The sequence below is a fragment of the Trachemys scripta genome, chromosome 6, assembly GCF_013100865.1.
Source record: "Trachemys scripta elegans isolate TJP31775 chromosome 6, CAS_Tse_1.0, whole genome shotgun sequence".
NCBI classification, from domain to species: domain Eukaryota; kingdom Metazoa; phylum Chordata; order Testudines; family Emydidae; genus Trachemys; species Trachemys scripta.
In genome coordinates this window covers 22,772,188-22,797,847 of record NC_048303.1, presented here as the reverse complement: position 1 = coordinate 22,797,847, position 25,660 = coordinate 22,772,188, and the positions used below count along the sequence as shown (strand labels likewise).

Genomic DNA, 25,660 nt, shown 5'->3' with positions numbered 1-25,660 from the left:
TTCTAGACACTTTTGCACCAAGAAGATGTAACAAATGTAGAGTGCCCATTTTCCCCTATTCATATCTTGGAAACTATACCTGTTTCTCTAATGGCTAGAAAACATGATAATTGTCTATAATTATCCGAAAGGTATAAACACCAGGTGCAGAGTAATTTAGTGTGCTACAACTAAACTTTCTGCAAGAAGGGAGACCAAAATTAATAAATTTTAACTAATTTTTGAGAATAATTTATTTATAAAGATAATTCTTATTCTTTTTCCTTTGAGTAACAGTGAATATAAATGATGTATTTTTCTATGTGGGCACAACAAAAGGTGTCTTCTGAGATTCTACGAGAGGAATCTAAGCACCAGCAGTTTATTTTGAAAGATAAAATATTATGACTCATTTTGTAAAATGAATTTTAAAATGAACATAAAAATCCCCTTATCGAGCAGATAAAGAACTTCTTAAAATCCTGTCTATACTACAATGTGGGCTTGGTCTTGAAATGGTAGAAAACTGTTCCAGGACCTGGCTCATTGTGTTGTATAGATGGGATGGATGGCAGGCCACACACCTTCAAATACGCTTTAGTTTCTACATCAATAGAACCATCTGGTCACAGTTAGAAAATTAGCGGTGAACTCTAACCCAGAACCAAGCACTTCTGAATTCTAGGGAAATTTAAATCTAATCTCCTCTTTAGTGCAGATTTTTTCCTGGGCTCATCACCTTGATATCTGAACTTTGTGGCTGGGTCCTTCACTAAGTCTTGTGGCGTCAACAGATTTCTTCCCCTGAAATAACTGAAATATTGAAACTAGCACAGACATTCTCAAAGATAAAAAGACAAACCATTTTGAAATGAACAGTAACAGGAACTCTGTTTTGTAAAACCATTGAGTTACCAGTTTTTAAAACTAATCGTGAATCCCTAACCTGTTTCTCTATTTCAGAAGCATGCAGTTATGTACATAAAGGACTGCAGATTTATTTATAGTGCACGTTTCTTAAATAAACTTTCTTTGCAGAATATTTCAGAACAAAATATATAAAAATAAATTATTTTTATTTTTGACATGATCAAAAGCCAGACATAGCTGTTTCAAACTGAAAACATCAACATGTATTCCACAAGAAAATTACTGGACAGTGCTTCCATTACAAGGTACAAGATCTGAATTTTCCTTACTGGTGCAAACAGAAGACATCAAAACCTGTCACCTAACTGAGATAAAGTTCTTACTCTTCCACTAGGTAAAAATAACGCAACAAACTGAGGGTGGCTATTAATGCTGATTCAGCACCAGTGCTGCACCAATCCTGGGAATAATGTTCTGTTTCAAATAAGACATAAGGAATAACTGGATGCCACTGATTTACATAGGTAGTAATGGAACCTGACAGGACAGATCTGAGCACTTGTCCAATTGTTCCTCACAATGACCAGACACAGTTGCTTCTGAGGATGGTACAAGTTCTCAATTAGAGACATATATGGAATGCAATAAGCTTCTTTCTCACTCTAAAAAGTTAGTGGTTGGCTTATGCCCTGAAGCTTGAGAGTTTATATCTTTTATATGACTGTGGATGTTCCCATAATCCATATACACGTGTAATTTTTTTGACTCCCACTAACCTCATGGATCTAATGATATCTCGTAGTAGTGAGTTCTATACACAGATTATGTATTTCATAAAAAGTGTTTCTATTAATAATTTTTAACGTCTTTCATTTTTGTTGAATATTCCCTTGTTTTTGTGTAAGGAGCACTTGATTTACTATCTCAACACCATTAGAAGCATTTGATTATTTTCCCTACACCATTCATTATTTTATATACCTCTACTCTGTCCCTCTTACTCATTTCCTCTCTGAACTGCACACTAGTGTTTGAAAATCTCCATGGCGCTAAATAATTTTTATAGACCCTTTCTATACATATTTTACTATTTCTGTAACCTGAGCAAAGCTTTGACATTAGCTGTCCACATTCACCGCTAGACCTTTTCCCTTGGGGCTTACACTGAATTTAGAATTAGCAATGAGTAGTTCACATTATTCTTTCCAATTACTTTGCATTTGTCAGCAGCTAAATTTCATATGCCACCATATTGTCCATTCACCAAGATTTTGTTAAGTCTTTTTGAAATCCTCACAGTTTTCTCCAGGTCTGTCTATCTGATAAATTGTAGTTCACTCCCTTTTCCAGAGCATTAAAAAGTATAGTAAACAACACCAGTCCCAGTACAAGATGTTGGGGCACCCTCCTGTTAATCTGTTACTTTATTGAAAACTGACCAATTATTCCTACTCAAAGGCTTTTGAAACTTCAGATGAATTACTGTATTTTCTGGCGTATGAGACTACTTTTTAACCCAGGAAAATCTTCTCAAAAGTCGGGGGTCGTCTTATACGCCGGGTGTAGTCTTATAGGGTGGGTGCTGAAACTTCCGAGCCGGACTGGAGAATCTGCGGTCGCCGCATATGGTGGGGGGAGCTCAAAAACGGCCGCGGCCACATCCCCGCCCGATGACGAGGTGAGGGGGCGCCTCACCGGGAAGGTGTAAGTGAAGGGCGGAGCAAGCTGCAGGCGTCCGGGACGCCCGGGGTATGGAAAAAAGAGAGCGGCGCTGTGCCCAGAAAAACACGCCTCTTTCAGCCGTCTGGCCCGCCCTTGTATCCTATTACCGTACCTCCTTCTCTGCCTCTCAGATCTCGCTCCTGAGGACTGCAGTGAAGTGGCGCAGGTGCGCATGTGCGAGATCTGAGAGGCAGAGAAGGAGGTAATAGGATACAAGGGCGGGCCAGACGGGTGAAAGAGGCGTGTTTGCGCTACCGCTCTGATAGTCTTGGAGACAGGGAGGGCTGGGCAGGCAGGGAGAGCTGACCAATCCAAGCAGGCTTTGTATACAACAACCAGCCAATCGCCGGTAAGGTACATCGCTTGCCGTGATTGGCTGGTTGTTCTATACTGGGTACCACATACAGTACAGCACCAGTATCTGTACCTGTTCATACAGTATAGCACCAGTACATACAGGACAGTATACAAATGTCCAACAGTCAAAACCCCATCATGGCTCCACCAGCAAGAAGAAAGAAATATGAAGCCAGTTTCAAACTTAAAGTTGTAAACTTTGCCATGGAACATAACTGCGCTGCTGCAAGACAATATGGAGTAACAGAAAAGATGGTTCGGGACTGGAAAGCAAATGAAAAAGCATTAAAGAGTATGCCAAGGGGTAAGTGTGCATTAAGAAGAGGCACTCCACATTGGCCAGAACTCGAAAAACATGTAGCAGACATGGTGAATGAGCATCGCCAAAACGGTTATGTAGTGACACGAAATAAAATACATTTGTTTGCACTTCAGTGGGCCAAATCTAACCCAGATCACAGCAACAGATTTAAGGCCACTGTATCCTGGTGTACTAGATTCATGGGAAGGCATAATATGGTACTGAGGCAAAAGATGAAAATTGCCCCAAAATTACCTGCAGATCTTGATAGCAAAGTAAATAGTTTCCATCGATACGTAATACAACAGCGCACTAAACATGGCTATGCGTTAAGTAGTATTGGAAATATGGATGAAACTCCAATGAATTTTGATATGGTTGGAAATAAAACTGTCCATCAAAAAGGTGAAAAAACAATTTTAATTAAAACAACAGGACATGAGAAGTCCAGTTTTACAGTGGTACTAGGATGCACAGCTGATGGCGCCAAACTGAGACCAATGATTATTTTTAAAAGAAAAACAATGCCGAAATTCAAGTTCCCTGTTGGTTGTTTTGTACATGTGAATGAAAAAGGCTGGATGGATGAAGAAGGGGTAAAGCTATGGCTTGATAATGTATGGAGCAGGCGACCAGGTGGACTTATTCAAAAATGTAGTCTACTGGTGTGGGATATGTTCAGGGCTCATTTAACTCCCAGCACCAAGCAAATGCTTGCAAGACTAAACACAGATGCGGCAGTTATTCCTGCAGGATTGACATCGTTGGTACAGCCACTGGATGTGTGCCTAAACAAGCCATTTAAAGATCGCATTCAAGAACAGTGGAATGAATGGATGGTTAGCGGCGAAAAGTCATTCACAAAAGGAGGAAACATGCGTGCTCCACAGTTGGATGTTTTGTGCAAGTTTGTCATAAAAGCCTGGAATGATATTGATGCAGAAACAGTAATCAAGTCTTTCAAGAAGTGTGGCATATCAAATTCATTAGATGGTATGGAGGACGACTACTTGTGGCAAGATGAAGAGGAAGCCGAAGCTGAGACCACACCATCTGATACGGAATTCGATCCATACGATGACTGCCTTACAAATGTATCACAAGATGTCATTGATGTACTTATGATATCAGATGACGAACAGGAGGATTTTGAAGGCTTTTAAAGGGAAACTGTCACACCAGGAAAACCTGTAAAAATACCATAGCTTGCAGTTATGATGGGCGTTGCTAACTCGCCAGGGACTTGCCCGGCACTTGCTCTCTCTCTCTTGTTTGTTATCTTCCTCCTATCATCATCAGTTCCAGTTTGGTTGACAGCTTAGAAAACAAACAGCATGGCAGCTCCCATGGGTTTATTGTCTTTTCCTTCCTTTCAGCTTTAGAGTGAATTAGGAAAAGTTTAATCCACTTGCACTGTTTTATGTTTACATGTTTGATGACAAACAGCCTTATGTTTATAAGTGACAGTTTTCCTGCTAAGTACCTGCATGTCATAAGCATTTGAATTAAAATTACCATATTGAAATCAAATCTGATGTTTTTTTAATTTTTTTTTGGTGTGCGTTGGAAGAGGGGTAGTCTTATATGGCGAGTATATCCCAAACTCTATATTTTAACTGGAAAAGTTGGGTGTCGTCTTATACGCCCAGTCGTCTTATACGCCGGAAAATACAGTATATGTGCTATTTCCTCTCCTTTAGCATGTGTAAGGTTTTCGAGTTGATTTTCCTTTACTACAGCCATACTTGTTTGTCCCTGTCCTGTCATGTTTGTAGTCTGGGAGTATAATGTAGTAAAATCTCATTCCATGGGCAAGTTATTAATAGAAGAGTAAGGGAGGTGTCATTTGACTTGTATGCATCTACAGAATCATAATTTCAATGGTGTCACTGTCTAGGGCATGGCAGGGAGGACTTGCTGCCTCCCAGTATTGTGCACCTCCGGCTCCCAGCTCCAGGTCCTCCAGTTCATAGAAATTTTGATAATACAGTAATTGGAAATGGGTTGAATTTGGTATCATTTGAAAGCCCTTTCTCGCATAAACACAGTGGTACCAAACATGACAAACCTAAAACAATTATGTAGATATATATTTGAAAAAATATTTAAAAATCAACTTTTTAAAATTGTACTTTAACACAGGGTTGCATTGCTTACTTAAAAAAAAAAAAAAGATCTTTGGTAATCCTAGAGAAGTAAGCCTTGACAAGTAGGACTGAAAACATTTATTCATGAACATTATCATCAGTGTCATCTCCGTCTAGTGCATCACTGCTAGACACATTGTCACACTAATCCTTGTCTGTGCTACACTCACACAAGGTCTGTACAAGGTAAACATTTGCTGCATGGAGAGCATCTGGATTTGATTAGCTGCAGAATTGATTTGGAAGCACGTGGTATTTCACACATAACTGGTGTCATTGGTCCATCTTCCAAGACCCATCCATGCCTGATAGGGGAGGATAGTTTTGGATGAACTCGATAAACCTGGAGCCATTCCATTGATGGATAACTTGCCCCCTTGAAGCAGGTATAAATGCATCCCTTGTTGGTGGCGATTTTGCTGAGTGAACTGAGCGATCAGTGGGACTAGCAGGTATGATTGGCAGGATGCATACAGGTCATTTGCTCTAGTACCTCGCATAGTGCTGAATTAAAGGCTGATCAGATTGGAATGTATCTTTCTCCTGAAATGGTTTGGTATGGTATCTCCTGGGTGTCTAGATCATTTGAGGGTACGTTTTCTGTCTCTTCAATTGAAGCCATACTCAATTATTTTTAACCTCTGCAGTGCATCCCAGTTTTGCACAATAACCAAGTGAGGTCAAAGATAGCAAATATAGAAAACTCTATTACAGTCAATTTAACTGCTGCTTCAATGAAAACTGGACTTCTTGGCTTCAGATTTTTTGGACCTTGGTAGGAAAGTGAGTCATTAAGTCAGGAAGCTCCTTCAAGGAATGGTTCTTCTGTTGGTCCAGACAGCACTTGAGATTGAGACTGATTCCCATTAATATACTCCTGACCATAACAGTAGGATAAAGACTACCGTTGCCATCAGCTGTATCTTCAAGGAAGTCTAAGTTATCGACAGCACAAAATATAAACTTACCCTTGATAAGTTCTGGGGGAATGGACAACCCTTCATTCAGTTCCATGTAGCAAAGAACTTTGTTTGCAATTGCAGTGTTCTGGTAGAATGCTTTGTTACAGTCAATGGAGAAGCCAATGCTGTGCATATGTAACACCGATAGATCTCTCTCTCTCTCTCTCCCCGCCCCCCCTTGTTAAACCAATAGCTACTTGTCATGGTAGACGACACACATGCTCCACAGTTATTTATGTGTTGGAAACCTGCCTTGCATTGAAGCACTTGTATATAAGGCTTTCTGATAAAATGGCAGCCTTCTTCTCTGCTTGCTTATTTTCATTCTCATTGGTGCTGACGTCACTGCAATCACCAATGCACCACTTAAAGAAGTAGTACATGTCATATGGTATTATTTTTCAGGTTTGGCATCAGCTTTGGATCCCTGAAACTCCCACATACTGCAGGACAAAAAGCTTTTCCACAAAAATTTATTAGCTGCAGGATTGCTAGAAAGTACATCCATATCCCACAGTTCGTCTTCAATAAATGCTGTAAGAGCCTTTCTTGTAAGCATTTGTTTGTCTTCAATGCCATTCAAAGCACATACTTCTCTGTACTTAGCTTCTGCATCAGTTATTGACACCACTTCCCCATCCATTTGAGCCTTTGCAAGGCAATTAATGAATTCCAGCCATGGTGAAATAGAAAAATGGGTATTGGTTTCTGTTGCTTTTTACCTTTTGACACAACCCATTACATACATTCTTGGTGTAGGATTCAATGTGATACACAATGTCATATGTGTGGGCATCTTTCGGGTCAATGCACCCACTTAACTTTACTTTCCATGCAATGTTCAGGAAAGCTCTACAACCTCATCCCCTATGAACCCATCCCAAGGACCTCCTACATGCTTCCCAAGATACACGAACAGGAGGACCCAGGCAGACCCATCACATCTGGCCACAGTACTCTAACTGAAGGAATATCAGGAGTCCTAGAAACCATCCACAAACCATTCTCTGCACAAAGGCCCAGCTTCCTCCAGGACACAATCGTTTTCCTCCAGAAACTCTGCAACATTAACAACCTCCCTCAGAACACCATCCTTGCCACCATGGATGTCACCTCCCTATACACCAACATGCCTCCCTATGATGGCATTGCTGCCTGCCTCAAATATTTACAAGATAATGGACAACCTTCAGACATCCGCCCCAAACACATTGACAAACTCATCCATTTCATCCTTACCCATACAAATTTTACATTCAACAACAAACCATGGGAACAGCCATGGGTACTAGGAGGGTTCCCCAATATGCCAACCTCTTCATGGGCCTCCTTGAAGAAGAATTTCTGGACAAATGCACCACATAACCAATGATATATCTGAGAAACATCGATGGTATTTTCATCCTCTGGATGGATTTCCACCACAACTTCAGTGGCCACAACCATCTATTAATCCCTCTCTAGAACACTCCCACACTAGCACAACTTCTCATACACCACCATCAGCTTCATCAATGGAACCTTACAGACAACTATATACAAGAAACTCACGGATCACCATCCTTACCTTCACAGATCCAGTAACCACCCCAAACATGTCAAGAAACCTGTTATCTACAGTCAGGCACTCAGATACCACAGAATATGATCAGAGGAGAAAGTCCATGATATACACCTTAACACACTTAAAACTGACTTCATTAATCAACGCTCCATGAGAGAAGTAGATTGCATCATGGAACGGGCCACCCTAATGCCCTGATAGAACCTGCATTGATACAGAAATAAAACTGCCTTCAACTGCACACTTCTGGTTGTCACCTGTCACCCCATACTGGAACCCATACGGGGTATCATCAAACAATTACAACTTATACTCAATAGGGACCACATCCTGAAAGAAATCTTTCCTGGACCCCTCTTTTTGCCTTCAAATAACCTCCCCCCCCCAGCCTTGCCAAGCTCATCGTCAGGAGCTAGCTCCTCACAGACCAGGACATACCAACTCAAAATGGCACCAGAGACTGTCAGAACAACGAATGTAAAATTTGTAGATCTATCTCCATTGCTATGATGGTCAACACCCCCCACAACACACCTTTCGAGATCCATGTGTCCTACACATGCCTATCACCACATGTGGTGTAGCTCATCCTGTCCACTAAATGGCCCAATAACAACTAGGTGTGTGAAACAAGATGATTGCTATGCTCTCAAATGAACTCACACAGTCTATCTGATCTCTCAGTCCTTATCCTCAGAGGAAACCTGTGCAACCCCTTCAAAAGATGAGTCTGGGAGCTTAAATTCTTAACTTTGGTAGATACTAAAAGTCCTGGTTTGAATAGATTTTATGGCTTATTACAACAATCTATGACCCACTTAAACCCTCCCCCTAGCTTCCCCCCCCTTTTTCTCGCTTATGACTGGAGAAGTGTTAATGGGCTACTTTACCTTGAATGGTTCCTTGCATTAACTACTTATGCTAAGCAATCTATTCAATCTTGTATTTAGTTGTGACTTTCCCAGACCTGAAGAAGAGCTCTGTGTAAGCTCAAAAGCTTGTGTGTCTCACCAACGGACCAACATGGCTACAACAACACTGCATATAAAGACTTTGATTAATTTACCCTTTTTATTTCCATCTTACATGTTATCTGCCCTCGTTTATGTTCCTTTCTATTGGCTTCATATGGGTTTGATTTTTCATCTAAAATGACCTCCTGTACCTTGCCATTTAACCCCATTACTACTTTTCTTGCCTTCTTGTTTTCTTTGTTATTTAGGGGTAAGCATACTTTCTGTGACTCCATTATGATACACTTAAGTAAATGCCATGATGAACCTATGGATTTTAATATACTCTTTACTTTAGGGTCTTTTTGACTAGATTCTCACCTCCAGATGAACTTGATCATATTGTTGTCAGTACTGCTCAGTAGTTACTTCTTAAAGTAGTAGTTACTTCTTAAACCAACTCTAGTTTTAGTCTTAAAGTCTCTATCTTAAACCAACTCTTACTCTTCTTACTTCTTAAACCAATTCTAGTTTTACTTAGGACTCAGCTGAGTGTAGTCTTGCCTCTTGTGTGCATGAGAACTAATTGTTCCATCATGCAATCATTTAAATTATCAAGAAATTGATTCTCTAAACCTTGTTCCACTGTGACATATGACCACTTTATATGTGGGTTTGAAATCATCCATTATTACTGCTTTATTATGCCTCTTTGATTTTCCTTAATATTTTGTGCTCAGTGGGGGAGATTCTAACCCTATTTCAGCCCCTTCATTTCAGGTAAAAGGGGTGAAATAGTCTAAACAGGTTCTAAAAGTCCTTATTCTAGCCAGGGGATAATTCCCTTGGTGCAAGAGGATGCTGTCTTCCTTCTGCAAGCTGTCTTCTGGAAGCTCTGGAGTATGAGGCATGCCAGGGATTGGCTAGGAGTAGGAGGGGATTGTCAGGGGTAGGGCTGTAGCACATAGTGTTTCTGGGCTGCACTGATGCCTACTGCAGTAATTCACACAAGCCCCAAGGACTAAGTTATGTTAGGGTTTATGTCAGACCCTGGAGCATCCCAGAATTGGGAGGGTGTTAAGATAGCTTAAAGCCACTTTAATTCCCATTCTCTTAGGCTGAAAGATCTGTGTGTTTTTCTTTTAAAGATGCAGCACAGAATATCACCCAATGTATTTTTCTTGGTAGTATAATCCTCCTAATTCATCTGGGTGTAGTCCCTTACCAGTTGGGGACTTGATAGAAGCGGCTCCCAGCACTTCTTACAGACAGCAGCACATAGCAGAAACTGGGGGAATTGAAACAGGGACTGCTTGCTTCCCCCTCTGCTTGAGAGACAGAACCAGCTTAGGGTCAAACCAGCCACCCTATGGACAAGCCAGGCACCCAACTGCAGGCCCCAGATAGCCTGCACATGGCTAGGACTGCCCCATCTGTGAGCTGAGCACAAGCAGGAACAGTTTGTGGAGCTAGAACTGGCTGCAAAGTGACAAGTTACAGTAGTTGGAGGGGAAGCAACTCAAGGGTTGCTCAGTGCAGCAGAAAATAAGATGCTGTTTTGTCTCTTTCAGCCAGGGGACCTGAGACTGACCCAAAGCCCACAGCTCCACACGTAAGAGACTGAATCCTCTCATTCCACTGCCTGTGAGGACTGCCTGCCACCCAAGCCTGCTAAGTTTCCTCTGAACTAGAAACCAGGGATGGCCAAGGCTTGTGGCCACCAAGGACCTCTCTTCTAGAAGGAAGAGCTAGGACATCACCAGCCTTTTAGTTCTCATTGATCTCCAACTCCACCAACCAACTATGGGCTGTGGGGAGACTGAGGGCATTTTTGTTATTTTTACTTCGTTTGTGGGCATTTAGTGTTTATTGCTGTGGGATTGGTTGGTTATTCATTTGTATGACATCCTTACTTCCCTTACTTGTTCCTTTCCCCTTTACTAACCTCTACATGTGAGAGTGTCTCATCTGAGATCAAGAGCATGTCTCATCTTTTGCAGATTCCTCCATGATGAGGGCATAAAAATCATTAGAGGCTCAGGTTCCAAAAAATGAAACTATCTGGTGGGACATCAGCTATCACAGATATGACCTTTAATTCCTGATTTGATCGGAGACTCTTCCCACAATAAATAAACCAAAACAAACACCCCCCCGCCAACACTTCTACTCTTAATACTGTTTGACCTTCTGCATGTCTGTGCTCCCAGAATCACCTGGATGCTTTCTTATAACATATACATATATTTGAAATCTTCCCTAATATCAAATGGATGATCTCAAATTATCAAAATTTTCATTCTTTCTATTCCTGGATCTGTGGCTCTGAGGCAGCCCTGCCATATGGACTGCCTAAGACCCTCAGGCTTACTGATGATTCGGGCTGCCAGCTGGCCTGGGAGTCTGGAAGCCTTACTGTCTTTGGTCCAGGGCAGCTCACATGTCAAGGTTTCCCCAGAGCCACAGACCCTGGGAGCTCCAGGCAGCTGCTGAATGAAACTATCAAGGACATCAATTTCACTCAGTGGCTGTCAGAGTCCTTGGGAGCAAATTTAGTTTCAGAAACGCCATGTCTTGGTGTTTCTGAAACAAAATATTTTTGGAATTTTGGTTTTCACGAAATTTTAAAATAGCAAAATTTCCTGTAAACCTGAACTCATGTTTTGGCCAATTCTATTTGTATTGGGTGATATTAGCCTTATCATGGCACTTGCAATTACTTGCAAGCTGCAACTACACCTCTACCCCGATATAACACTGTTCTTGGGAGCCAAAAAATCTTACCGCGTTATAGGTGAAACCGCGTTATATTGAACTTACTTTGATCCACCGGAGTGCACAGCCCCAGTCCCCGGAGCACTGCTTTACTGCATTATATTTGAATTGGTGTTATATTGGGTCACGTTATATTGGGGTAGAGCTGTATAAACATTTTAAAAACAATCACTGTCAACCCTTTGCTACCTTCAGATATTCCTTATCTACTGAGTTGTGCTGTACATTATTGTTTACCCTCAGATCTCTCATCTACCTCACTCTCCTTACTTTTTGGCTTCAGTATTTCTTTTATGATACCCTATATACTTAGAACTTATATACTCTCTTGCTTCTTAGCCACCAAATGCTTTCTCTGTCATTCTTCAAGTTTCTCCTTAAAACCCTTTTCTTCCATGAATCCTTCTTACATTGGTTTCTCACCATTGATTTCTCCTTTACTTGAACTACAAGGAAAGAGGGTCATGTGGCTAAAGCATAGGATTGGGAATCATCAGATGTGGCTTCCATTCCTGGGACTGTCACAGATTTCTTGTGAGTCACATGACTTCTTTGTATCTCAGTTTACTCATCTGCGAAATTGGGATAATAATGCTGTAACTACTGCACCTAGCCAGTAGACTTGTGTGGAGAAGGTAATTCCATTTCACAGAAAAAACAACGAGGAGTACTTGTGGCACCTTAGAGACTAACAAATTTATTTGGGCATAAGCTTTTGTGGGCTAAAACGCACTTCATCAGATGTATGGAGTGGAAAATACAGTAGGATGATATATATATATAGCACATGAAAAGATAGGGGTTGCCTTACCAATTCTAACGAGACAATTCAATTAAAGTGGGCTAACAATAGTTAGCAGGAGGAAAAATCACTTTTGTAGTAGTAATCCCCATTTTTTCATGTACTACGTATATATATCTTCCTACTGTATTTTCCACTCCATGCATCCGATGAAGTGGGTTTTAGCCTACAAAAGCTCATGCCCAAATAAATGTGTTAGCTTCTAAGGTGCCACAAGTACTCCTCGTTGTTGCTGCTGATACAGACTAACATGGCTACCACTCTGAAACTTGTCTCCATTTCACAGGGGATTTCAATATTTTGAAATTTGATTTTGTTCCAATTAGGAATGAAAACCAAAAATTTTGAAAATCTGTGTAAAGGAAAGTCCTGGAGTCTGTGTCTCCAGGGCAGTCCACCTGGGTGGCTTCCTCAGAACTGCAGACCCTAGAAGACCTGGGGTCCCTGACTCAGGGGCAGTTCATTTGTCTGGCCTCCTCTGAGCTATGGATCCTGGGACCCCAACTCTGGAGCAAGTTTTCTGGCTGGCTGCCCCAAGGCTGTAGACACTGGAAGCCCTGGGACTGAGAAGCAAGCTGGCAGGAAACCAGACATGTTTCAAAAGTTGGCTGGCAGGCAGAGTTCCATTGGAACTTTGTTGAAATAGAATAATCTACACAGGATGTTTCGATTTTGATGAACTGAATAATTCTGTCAGAACTCTCAGGGCTGCTATGAAACATAGTTCATTAATATGCATTGAGATCCTCAGGTGGAAGTTATTTAGAGGTGCAGAATAATACTGTCCTATTTTTAAAATCTGTTTTGAAGTAGAGGGACAGTTTTTAATGTCAGTTATGCTGATGTAAATCCTAAATAATTCTACTGAAGTCACTGGAATTACACCAGATCACTACTAGTGTAAGCAAGATCAGAATCTGGCTCATGGATTATATCCCATTATATGTGTTACAAAGTTTTATGTACAATTAAGGTCCTGTTAGCCACTTTATAGTTGTTATTATTATAATTTTTACAATTATCTTGACATACTTTTCTGTCTGGATATCACTCCTGCTGCACCCTCTTGACAAGTGCTCATATTTTTGGTCCCTAAAATAATGGCTTCCAACAGATAAGTACGTTATTCTCTCTTAAGCAGAATGGAATATTGATTTTAATGTACTGGTCAGTTTACAGAGTTTCTTTATTAACTTTACATTTCTCTCTTTTCCAGTTCTCCCTGGATTGGAAGTTGACATATTCTCTAACAGTTTGATTCTTTCCCATTTACTGTACAACAATTTCAAAATATCCACATCCATTATAATCTTTCCTTTATATTGGTGAGGCATCCAAAGGCCACAGTTAGGATCCAGGTCTCGTAGAGCCAGGCATTATATGAACACCCAGGAACACACTTTGTCCTTTCCCTAAAGAGTTAACGATCTAATTTAAGAGAGAGTCTTATATAAGATTTTACAGTGTCTTGTATTTGTGTTAAAATATCCCACATCATTTTATCTAAATGTATGAACAGCGTATCCATAACTACAGGTAGGAGTCCTTCCCACAAAAGATACACATGTTTTGGTTCTGTTTTATACCTGTTTTACCTAATCAGTACATCTTAGCTTTGACTTCTTGGATGTACAGTTGTGCATGATACTTTGTGGAAAGTGCCCACTTTCATAAAATCATAGAAATGTACATCCAGAAGAAACCTTGAGAAGTCACCAAATCTAGCACCTGGCACTGAGACGGACCAAGTAAACCTAGACCATCCCTGACAGGTGTTTGCCCAATCTGTTGGAAGACTGTTATCAGGTCTCCTTCAGCTGTCTTGTCTCAAGACTAAACATGACCAGCTTTTTCAATCTTTCCTCATAGGTCAGGTTTTCTAAACCTTTTATAATTTTGATTGTTCTCATCTGGATTCTCTCTAGTTTGTTGCATCTTTCTTAAAGTGTGGTACCCAGAACTGGATTCAGTACTCTGGCCGAGGGCCTCACTACTTCAAGATAGAGTGGGACACTTACCTACCATGTCTTTCATATGACACTTCTCAACAAACCCCAGAATTGTATTTGCCTTTTTTACAACTGTATCACATTGTTGAGTTTTATTCAATTTGTGATGCACTATAATCTCTGGATCCTTTTCAGTAGTATTACCACTTAGCCAATTATGCCCCACTTTGTAGTTGTGGATTTGATTTTTCCTTCCTAAGTGTAGTACTTTGCACTTGTCTTTATTGAATTTAATCTTGTTGATTTCAGACCAATTTGTCAAGATTATTTTGAATTCTATTCCTGTCCTCCAAAGTGCTACTAATCCCTCTTATCTGCAAATTTTTTAAGAACGCTCTCCACTCCAGGTCCAAATCATTAATTAAAATATTGTATCATTGGATGGTACTGGAACTAGAACAGACCTGTGTGGGATCCCACTAGATACATTCTCCCAGTTTGACAACTGATAACTACTTTTTTGAACCAGTTTTTAACCCACTTTATGGTTATTTAAACCACATTTCCCTATTTTTCTTATGAGAATGTCAAGAGGGACTGTGTCAAAAGCCTTACTAAAATCAAGACCTATCACGTTTACAGCTTTCCCCAATTCATGAGGCCAGTAACTCTGTCAAAGAAGGAAATCTAGATTGGACCTTGACAAATACATGTTGGCTATTACTTATAACCTTATTATCATCTAGGTGCCTATAAAATGATTATTTAATAATTTATGCCAGTATCTTTCTAGATATCAAAGTTAGATGACCAGTCCCTAAGTCCTCTTTGTTCCGCTTTTTAAAGATAAGTACTATGTTTGCCCTTCTCCAATCCTCAATTATCTCAAAGATAATTGCTAGTAGTTCCAATATTGCTTTAGCTTCATATCATACTTCATAAGACATCAAGCTTCATATCATACTCTAACTCCAATCACTCATTCCCTCTAACTCTATTGGGAGAGAGTCATAGGCACCATGTCACAATCCCATTTATAAATAATATGCTCATTATTTTCATTAGTTCCTGAAACTGTTTGCTCTAACATCCAGAATACATGATCTCTGTAGTGACCTATCATAACTCCTGATTCCTGCAATGACCACCCATTAATGTATGAAATCTAGTACTTGGGTAGTCTAATTGTGTAACTGAGGTGTCTGTCACAGTGCTAAACAAATGTTTGTTGAATCAAACTCTGTTTGTGCCAAAAGTATTTTATGCCTGTAAACACTAGGGAGTAAAGATGTTTCATTTCATGCAACATAGACTCTTGTGAGGGACATTGTCAAAGGAGATTTGAAAATCCAGTTCAATTATATTTCCAAGTTCTCTTTTATCCAACATTTCTTGACACACACAAACAATCTAAGTAGGTTAGAGCAAGGATTTCCTGTCACAAAAGTCAGGCTAGTTTGTTCCTATTATATCATGCTTATTTAAGTGTTTTTATAATTTTTAATGATCATTGCAATCATATCTCCTGGTATTGAAGTAAGACTTTCTGATCTGTAATTCACACGATCACCTCTAGCAACTTATTAAAAGATAGGTAGGTTCCTGTACAACACTTGCAACCCTCTAACTCTCTGGTATACTAGCTGATTTTTAATAAGTTGCATATATTTGCTAAGCCACTTCATTCTTAAATTTCTTAACAATTCTTGGATGAATACTGTCCAGTATTACTGAGAGTACAGTCTGTTTAATGTATCGATTTGTTACAGCACTTCTGTTAACATTTCAGCCTCAGAGTCTCTCATCTGTATCTTCCCAACATTCTCTTTGGTGCTCAACCTCTTGAAGGATCACACCTCTAGGAAGGGTGGTCCATGAATCCTGTAATCCTGTTGCATACAGGATTAATGAATGTATATTCACATCACCTGCAGATATGGCATCTACAAATAAATCTCCTGGTCTGTTAAACGTTTTTCAGAAAGGGCTACAACTCACTCATCCTAAAGACTACACTAATGGCAAAAAAGGCTAGGTGAAAATAATTGTAAGAAACACCAAAATCTGAGCACTAGACAGTGTCCTCTGTGAGTTGCCTTTTCGGTACTTCCAATAATATCTGATTAAGTAGAGTCTTGATAGATTGATACCCAGACAGGTGTGTGGCATTTTATGTTTTGATTGTAAAATTGGTCCTCATGAAATTGAGGAACGGCTATAATGAACTAGATGCAGTTAGGGGTATAAGTAGACACATGTAACCTTCTCTGTATACAGTATTTCACCTAAGGCAAATCAACCAGGATGCACAACACATCTCTTATTCAATCTTACACCTTTCTTGAACAAACATTGTGTCAGTTCTGCCAATTTGCAAAGAAATGTGGAAGCCATGCCAATATCTAGTAAGAATAAGTATAAGACCATCTGACCGATTTCTATTTATGACCTAGAACCCATCCCAATAGCCAATCTCCAGATTTGTAAAAAACAAACAAACAAGAACATTCACAGAAAACCACCTACTTCTTCTATACATGAAGGTTTAATGTTAATTGTTTGAACTACCTCCAATTCCCTTTGTCTCTTCTCCTACTTACAACCCTGCTCCTCTTTCCAGGTGTACTTTTCACCTAGAACTATCCCCTCTTTCAAAAAATTCCTCAAAATGCAATTATTTTGGATGTCTTTTTACTCTTAGTTAGCTATCACTGGCTGTCACTCAGCCTACCTTATGTAGCCAAGGATATACCAGATCGACACAGAAATCTAACAATTTTCTTGTTCCTTTTTTTCATGATTCATACTAAAATCCTTAAAACCAGGAGCCCTTTATTTACTTTCCAAAATACTTTCCCTTACAATTCATCTGTAAACATAATAGCTACATATAAAATGTTACTTAATCTGCCATATCATGGTGTCTTTTGGAATTACCCTGAAATATGGTTTAAGTATTAATATAATCTTTTAGATTCCAGGTTATGTTAAAGAAATGATAGTGAAAATTTCAGCCTGAAAGATGAAAGTTTCAGAAATTTGTAAGCAACTGAATCATAGATTAGAAAGGGTCAGGCAACCTTAACAATAGTTTTTACAATAGCTCCAGCTAAAATAGTGTTTTTAATCCTCTTTAGGCATATGCTGGGTGTCATGAAAATATACAGCCCATAAAATGACCTTCAGACAAAGTTCAGGTCACCCATTCTATCTATTGTAACATATTTTTTTTCATAGAGCCTTTGCCCTGTCCTGCTATCTTTTCACAGAGAGAATTTCTTATTGAAATCATAGTTAAAGCCAGACAAACATCTTTAATGCTGTGCTCATGTCAACTTCTCACATTCCATGCAACATAGCCTTCAAATCTAGTCTGTAAGAAGTAGTCTTAGATCAGCTTTAAACAACTTAGAATGAGTTTTTAGAAGGTCTCTGATATCTATTTAGAAAAAGTTATGATATTAGTACAATTTGTATGTAGAGTGCAGTAAATGTGTACTTCTGCACACAGATTTTATGACTGCTCCAAAATGGTATTTTTCAGCACTATTCTATCCTATGATAGTTTGGAGCATAGGAAGTTTGTACATATAGTTATTTATCTAAAAGCACTTGTACCTTGGTTGATCTGTCCCCAATATGTACATTTTAATTCCCAAATTGACCAAGTATGTGATTTCTCTGTACTGCATGTGGCTTTAAATAAAATGGTAGTCATTTGAATTTTTGGATTCTGTTTAGTTTCAAAATATGAGAGTGTGTAGTAACTGTAAAATTAAAGGTATGGTAGTATTGTAAGAAGTAGTAACTGATAAAGAAAACTTGGTACATTTGAACTTCCAGGTTTTGTTCTGTTGTAAGAAAATTAAAGTGATCTTTTATATTTTTTTCCCTTAGTGATTTTTTTTTCAGTGTTAACTCCAATTTCAGTGTTTGTTTGGGAATATGCTTGAGGCATTTTTGAAAAGTTTGGAATTATTCAGTGAGAGGAGTCAGTGAACTGTGCAGGTTCTTCAGTGTCTTCTTATATGTCTCTGTCCCTTTTGCTCACTTCCAGGTGAACCCTTTGTGCCCTATGTGATGTGCTCATGCCTGCTCACCTAAAACCACACCTTGGTGTGGTTCCTTACTATCGTAGCCTGATGTCATGGTCCCATGTGAATTTTAAGCTCCCTACCTCAGGCACTGTGGCCATGTGCACTTACGAAGTGTATATTGGGGTCATGTGCATCTTACATGGGGAAAATTATATCCCTCTTCTCGGGCTAGAGAGGGCCCTTGAGCAGCAGAAGAGGAGCAGTTTCACCACACCAGGGAGGTAAAATTTGGGTACACCATGCTGGGGTGCACATCACCTGTATGGCTCAGAGTTCTACTCTTTTGTGGGGTGAGGCAGGAGAATCTTCTGCTGTGCACATGCTCTGGTCCTTCACTTATTCCAGCCATTAGGCTTAATTAGCAGTAACAAAGCAGCACCGTTTTCACTCCATGGACTGGGGAATGGATTCCTTCCCTTTCCCCCATGGAGTTTCCCAGTGCACAACTAGATTAGTTAGACTGGGCACTGTGAAAAAATTTTAGCTAGAGAGTTCATTAGGGTCATGATCACCTCACAAAATATGCAGGAACTATTGCTTATCTTATGTACTCCCCATTCTTCTTTAGCACCACTGGACTTCTCAGTTTTAGTAGTGCTCCCCTGTGACTGGCTTCACAAGAGTTCTACTCATAAACTCTATGTGACTTAAGCTTTTCCCTTGGGTAGACACCAAACTCCACTGGAGTTCCTGTGGAGTTTCGGAGTTCTTCTGGAAAAAATCTGGACTCCTGTGGAGTTTTGAAAACTGGGTGGTGGGCAACAGGAATCAGGAGAGACTATACAAGGAGGGAAGCATGGGGGAATGGAACAGCCGTTGAGATTATGCCAAAGTTTTTGGTGAACATTTCAAAGTCTGTAAGACCTCCTGCAAACTTTCCAAAAGCCATCAAGACCTGCAGCACACCTTAGAAGTGCTTTTGATCATTTTGTCATACTCAATTCACTAGTGAACAACTCCCCAAATATGCCTTTCTCCATCTCAGAATAGGTTCTGGACCCTAGATCTTGCCAAGATTCACTGAAAAGCTCATAAAGTTTCTAGACAACTCATTTTGCAGACAAAAAAACTTACAGAAGTTTTCAAAACTTTAGAATGACCTATTTTTTCTACATCATATTTCTCGAAGATAGCTTGTTTGAAATCCGCTCCAATTTTATAAAAATATAATAATAGTAATAATGAGTCACAGACCATACATTTGACACCAAAAAGAACTTTCTTGAAGGTTTCAGAAAAGGTGCCAAAACCAGGCATACTATAGAAGTTAGTCTCAGCTTTAGCTCTGGAGAAACTTCTGACATCTCCATATCAATAGCTTTATTTTTTTACTTTAATTGTTTTTATTGCAGCAGCCAGGGAAACCTTTTATCTGTACCCTAGGGCAATTGATTCTGTGCTTCCCCCTCAAAGATAATTGGCACTTTGCATTGCCTTCTCTCATGTTTCATGCTTTGCAATAGCATGTATACACCCATCCTTTTCCATCAGTTCTGTTCATTCTCTTCAGTTTTCATTGCAGTAGCACCCGAAGTTAGAGGTAACAGATACACTTCCCCTTATCTTGTGAGGATCATGATGCTATTTCCGTGTGCACTATGCTCTTGCTTATAGGTGAGTGCTAGGTAATGTCAGTTAAGTCAACAAAATATATGTGCACAAATCATATAAATGTGTATTCACTTTCTATGAGCAAATATGTATCTATGCATTCATAACAATTGTTACATGAACTCAGATGCCCATTTGAAACTATGGTCCTGAAATTGTGGGCTAAGACCTATGATCCTACAAATTTAATCTCTACCAGAATCAGTCCTGCTTAACAAATGAAGTGGGAAGTGCCATATTAAACCTACTTTCTCACCTTGACAAAATGGCCTGCAGGAAAGTCTTGGTACGTAACATTTGATTTTACTATTAGTGAATTGAGTCCTTTTGAAAGCTACTGTACTGACAGCCCTGGAAACTAAAGCCCTTGGTTTATTTATCTAATTGTTAGAGCCTGGGCTGTCAGCAATGAAAGCTTCCTCTAATGTGCCCTGCCTGCTACCCCTTGGTGATGTTTCAACCCTGCCATGGCACAAAAACACAGTTCAGTTTTCATGTTCATTCAAACCCTGGTTCTTTTACTGAGACAGCCAACAAGGTTGTCAATTCGTGCTATTGGTGATTAGTTTTGTGATGTGGACTACTGTCCACTAGGAACTAGACCAAGCCCACCATCTGATTTTATGTAGATTGCCAAAGAACTGAGAGATGGTAACAAAATTTAGTCGTTACCAACCTGATTTAGAGTGACAATTTAGAGGCGTTCATACTGTTAAGCCATCCAGTCCCCTATTAATATATATTTCTACCTCAGCATAGCAGTAACAGGAGGTCTACTTATTTATAACCACTAAAGAGTGAAGTTGCTTTTTTGAGAGCCATAGATATGATTCCCCTTTATTTGTGCATATACTGTAAATTTACACATCATTTTGCAAACATAGGCAAATTCTGCTCTCCATTGCACTAGTGTATCCAATGTAACTCTTCTGAAGGTGCTGGAGTGAGAGGTACTCCGGATATACCAGTGTATGAGTAATCAGAGTTTGTCACAATGGCCTTTTCTACACTGGGAATTTTCAACAGTTCAAGCTTCACTGCTGCTCCACCAGTGCTAGCAATGGTGGATGCGCTAGTGAACATGAGAGCCTATATTATTGTTCCCACCATTGCTAGTGCACCAGTGCTAGACCAATGCTGGGAGAATTGCTAGTGCCTCAGTGTAGACTTAATGATATACCCTGCTGTGAGCAGATTACAGTCTAAGAATTAGATTGCTTTTGAATTAAATCATATTTTTAACTTCAGATCCTAAAATGCACCTTCCTTAGTGGACAACCAGTTAAAAACACTTTATGTTTTACTTTACTGATATTAATTAATTTTTTGTTGACTGTGGCAAATTCTTACTTAGGAATCAAAACACTGTTAACCAATTACTGTTAATAAAAAGCAAAAAGGTGCTATTTCTGTTAGGGATATAAAGTAGGTACTGTATTTGGCCCCCAGACTGCATTTTCTGTCAGCAAAAGACCACCAATAAAATGGGACTTCTTACAAATAATCTTACAGTTCCTCATATCTGTAGAAGCAACAGTGATGTCTGATTCCTAAGGAAGCATAGGAAATGAAGCAATCAAATCCACATAAGAAAGCATCTTTACAGCAGTTTCTACAAGGTATTAATGGGACTGCTCACCCAAGCAGGATTTGGCCTCATTTGTAAACTCTAAAATTTGGCATGTGGGTGAGTGGGTTAGTATGTTTAGGCTTGAAATTAATCTGATCACAGTTTTTTTTATTATATAACTACTACAAAATCTACTTGCTCCACAATAGAAGGAATTGTTTTATTCAGTGCAAGATGATATTGTTTAGATAGCGAAGTTCCAGTTAAGAAAAATAACAATTATGAATAATGATAAAATATTTCTATATAGAACACTTTTTGGTGAAAATTCTTTGTCTTCAGATTAAAAAGTCTTTTCATCAAATCAATCTTTTATGTAGCTAAAAATATTTTAAAAGATTTTTAAATTTTGGCACATTCTAAATCCAGCAATGCTCATTTTGCGGGCCAGACCCCCTCCGATTGAAGTCAATGGAAGCTGAAAAGTTTGAGCATGCTATTTGATCTACTGAATTTCCACCATGTATAAAAACAATGTCTAATCAGGCACCATCCTGCAGTCCTTGAGCAGGTAGAACTCTTATTGCCTCTCAGATTGTATCTGAAAGATGCAAGTGTAAGAATAAGAGTAATTGAGAAAGCATGACCTTGGATTTAGGTTTGTGTTTTATTTTATATTCGTCAAGGAAAAACACAAAAGGTTAAGACTCTGGGTTCTGATCTCTGATATTTGGCTTGTCTGAGAAGCAAATGACCCTATAATTAATATTGGGGACTTCTGTCTCTCATTTCAACATGTTGATTGTATGGGTTAGTGGAAAGTGACATTCTGGGGCATTGTATTGCAACTGCTTTTTGGCAGAAACAGATTTTGTTTGATTATTCGGTCCTTTTGATTCTGTTATAGTAGGGTTGATTCTTAAACAGAGGAATTAATAAACCAGCTGAATTAATGTCCTTCACCGAAATGATTCACCTCTTTGAATACTAGAATAACTAAAATTATACTTTCTCCAAAACTTCAACATATACTTTCATAGCCAAAAATGCTCCAAGCCAGCAAGTTATTATCAGTGGAGAAGAATTTGGGATCTCTTTCAGAATGCTAATTGCTGAGACCAAGTGACATTTTCTAAGGCTGTCAAATGCAATGGAGAAACAGAATATCCCTATTGATCAAATTACTCACCAACAATGACAGCAGTGACGGTGAAGAGCACAAAGGCATTCCTCACTAGGTAACCTTTAACATCATCCTTAGTTATGCTCTGCACCTTCTTTTTTGCCAGGAGTGTACGTTTCCGTACTCCTTGCTGAAAGCGCTCCATCCTATTTCCAGATCTTGGATCTTCTCCGTTACTTTTAGTCATCTATATTTTGAAAAGTGATTTCTTCTTTTATAATTTACTGCTGTTAAAATCTCCCCAGAAAGACAGAAGATCTTCTTCCTTGGGAAGTACAGGAGGAAGCTAGAAGACAAGATATGTCAAATGTCACAATAAGTTAAACTTCAGAGGAATGATTAGTCATATCTACACATGCAGGCAAATACTCATCATATAACAATCAGACTTGGATTATTTAGATGAATTGATTGCAGTATGTGGTAAATAAGTGCAACGTTTGGTGGAACCCTGATTTGAAAATACAGATTTTGTTCAGATCTGTATTTCTGCATCTGCAGGGAATGGGCCTGATTCTTCTTTCACGCTGGTATAAATGAGGAGTAACTTCACTGCAGTCAATGGAGTTACAATAATATAAAATGGATGTCACAGGAGAATCAGCTGCTGTATATCTATAACTATTGATCAAGCCTCATTTTCATGTATTTAGCAGGCACACATTTATCTGAACAGAATCTGCCTATCCCAACTTTCCAATGAAATTTCTGATAAATAATATCTTTTTAAATCATAGCATTCAGAATATTATGTATTTCAGATGTTTCTAGATAATTTTAATGCTTTGTCCTGCATTGATTTCTCTCCTGTTATATTGCAAAACACAGCAGGAATAGTTTCTGTCTTTACTTACTACTCAGGAGGTATGTCTTTGATAGTAACATTCATCTTTGAAGTGTGTAAGCTACTCTGAACACATCTGTAAAACATCAGAAGATGTAACCCAGTTAGCTTGTTACTTCATGTTTATTTCAAGTTCACACTACAAGATAATGCTTTGCGTTGACTGGCAAAGCATTGATATGATCCGATAAAAATCACACTACATATTTGGCTTTAAGATTTTTTTTTTTAAAGCTTTCATTAAAATAGTTGGGACATGTTCGCAAGATAATCTACTTTTCATTTCAAACACGCTGTAACTTTTTTGACCACTTGAAATTAATTTATTCTGTAATTAAATCTGTACAAAACTATTTTGCAAAGTGGGAATCTGCTTTTCCAAAATGTTGGATAACACAACTATGCCTGCTATCTATTCCAGTATTTCTCTGATAGGGTCACAAATTCATGAATGGATATAGCTGGCTGCACTACTGAAATCCATTCTCAATTATATAGATCATTTATGTCTTTCTGCCTTGCTATATCTATTGCCTAATGAGCTTTGCAGAAAGCATTTAGAAAGTTCAAGTTTTAGAAGAAGGATGATTGAAGGGGCTATCATGTTATTTAAAAAGGCAAGAAAATGTTTTTGATGGGATTTGGTCTTGCTTTTGAAGTTAAATATATATTTAAAACTAATATGTTAATATTAATATTCTCCCTGCATTTTAATACATTGTAATATATTTTTTAACAACATTGTCTATACACACACATTTCCCATTCCCCCTTTCCTGTCTCCCCTCTCTACTTTTTTTTAAACAAATGTATATTTTAAATTGGAAAAAGCTATAATAGTTAATTAGTCTTTTCTTAATTGGCTGCAGAGTAGGGGGAAAGTTCTTAGGCTGAGCTAAATTTATTGTGTATGGTATTTTTGATCTTGGAGGCATGACTGCTGTGTGTTTGAAAGATTTTTCTTAGGAAAATTAGTTTGGAATATTTTGTAACAAGCTTATAGATTCACCCAACCCCCTTTCCCCCCATTTAACACAATATCACCCCAATCTGCGCTTTTTAAGTAAGATTAAGATCAAGAAAGAACATTCAGTATACCCCCAAAGCATCATTATATCAAATGACCTAGAAAAGTATTTTACAAAGGAAGAGAATGAAAAGCAAAAAACACCAATAAAGTAAACAAGCTCACCTTTTCAAATTCTGCAATGTTCCCAGCACAAAAGGCAAGCAACAAGGTAAATTTCCCAGTAGGTACAAAAAAGATGAAAAATTCAGTGAGCAAGAGAAGGAGAAGACTGACAATATGCATGTGCTCCGGATATTGCAACTTACTATCACTGCAATTTAAGAAAAGGGGAGGAGACTATTAATCCAACTCTGGAAAAAAATAAAAAACACAACTGAAGCAGGGGTGGAGGGGAAAGCTGAGCTTCTGGAATATTGATTAATCTTGGCACAGTGAAAACAGGGTTGCTTTCTTTGTTTTTCCCCTTTAGACCACTTTCACGCTTTGTCAGTTCAGCTTCATTAGAAATGCAAAATCAGGACTCAGGAAGAATTGAAGAATGACACACAACACAGAAGGCTGGAAGTCTTTGTGATTAGAGATTCCAAACTAGGAGTCTGTAAAAGTTAAACATAATTATATAACATTATTCCACTACCTTTTCAAAAAAACAACAGTAGTGAAATATCTGAGGATGTTAGTCTACTATAAGTGTTTTGATTTTTGGTTCCAAAGTGTTTTCTAATCCTTAATGACAGTTATTTAAGGAAGCATCTTTCTGTAAGGTGGGAAACAGCTTTACATTTCTCAGGAGTAACTGGAACACTATCAAGAATCGATCAGAATATGATGAGACATAGTTCTTTGTAATTTTCTTGTTACTCGAAAAGCAAGATGAGACTTGTCTGTAGTTCAGTAATTTAACCCAGTTCAGAAAAGATTGTCTCAACAGCACAGTATGACTA

At 38.8% G+C, this 25,660-nt stretch overlaps 1 protein-coding gene across 1 annotated transcript in view; it reads right to left on the bottom strand.

Annotated features, from left to right (window-relative positions):
* SLC1A3 (solute carrier family 1 member 3) overlaps positions 1–25,038 on the bottom strand; it is a 95,425-nt gene extending 70,387 nt beyond the window's left edge. Inside the window, exons 1-2 of the mRNA XM_034773202.1 lie at positions 24,879–25,038; positions 22,849–23,128 (exon numbers count right to left, since the gene is read on the bottom strand). Of these exons, the coding sequence (XP_034629093.1) occupies positions 22,849–23,029 (181 nt within the window). The 5' untranslated portion in view covers positions 23,030–23,128; positions 24,879–25,038. The remainder of the gene's footprint in view (positions 1–22,848; positions 23,129–24,878) is intronic.
* Between the last annotated feature and the right edge of the window lie 622 nt (positions 25,039–25,660).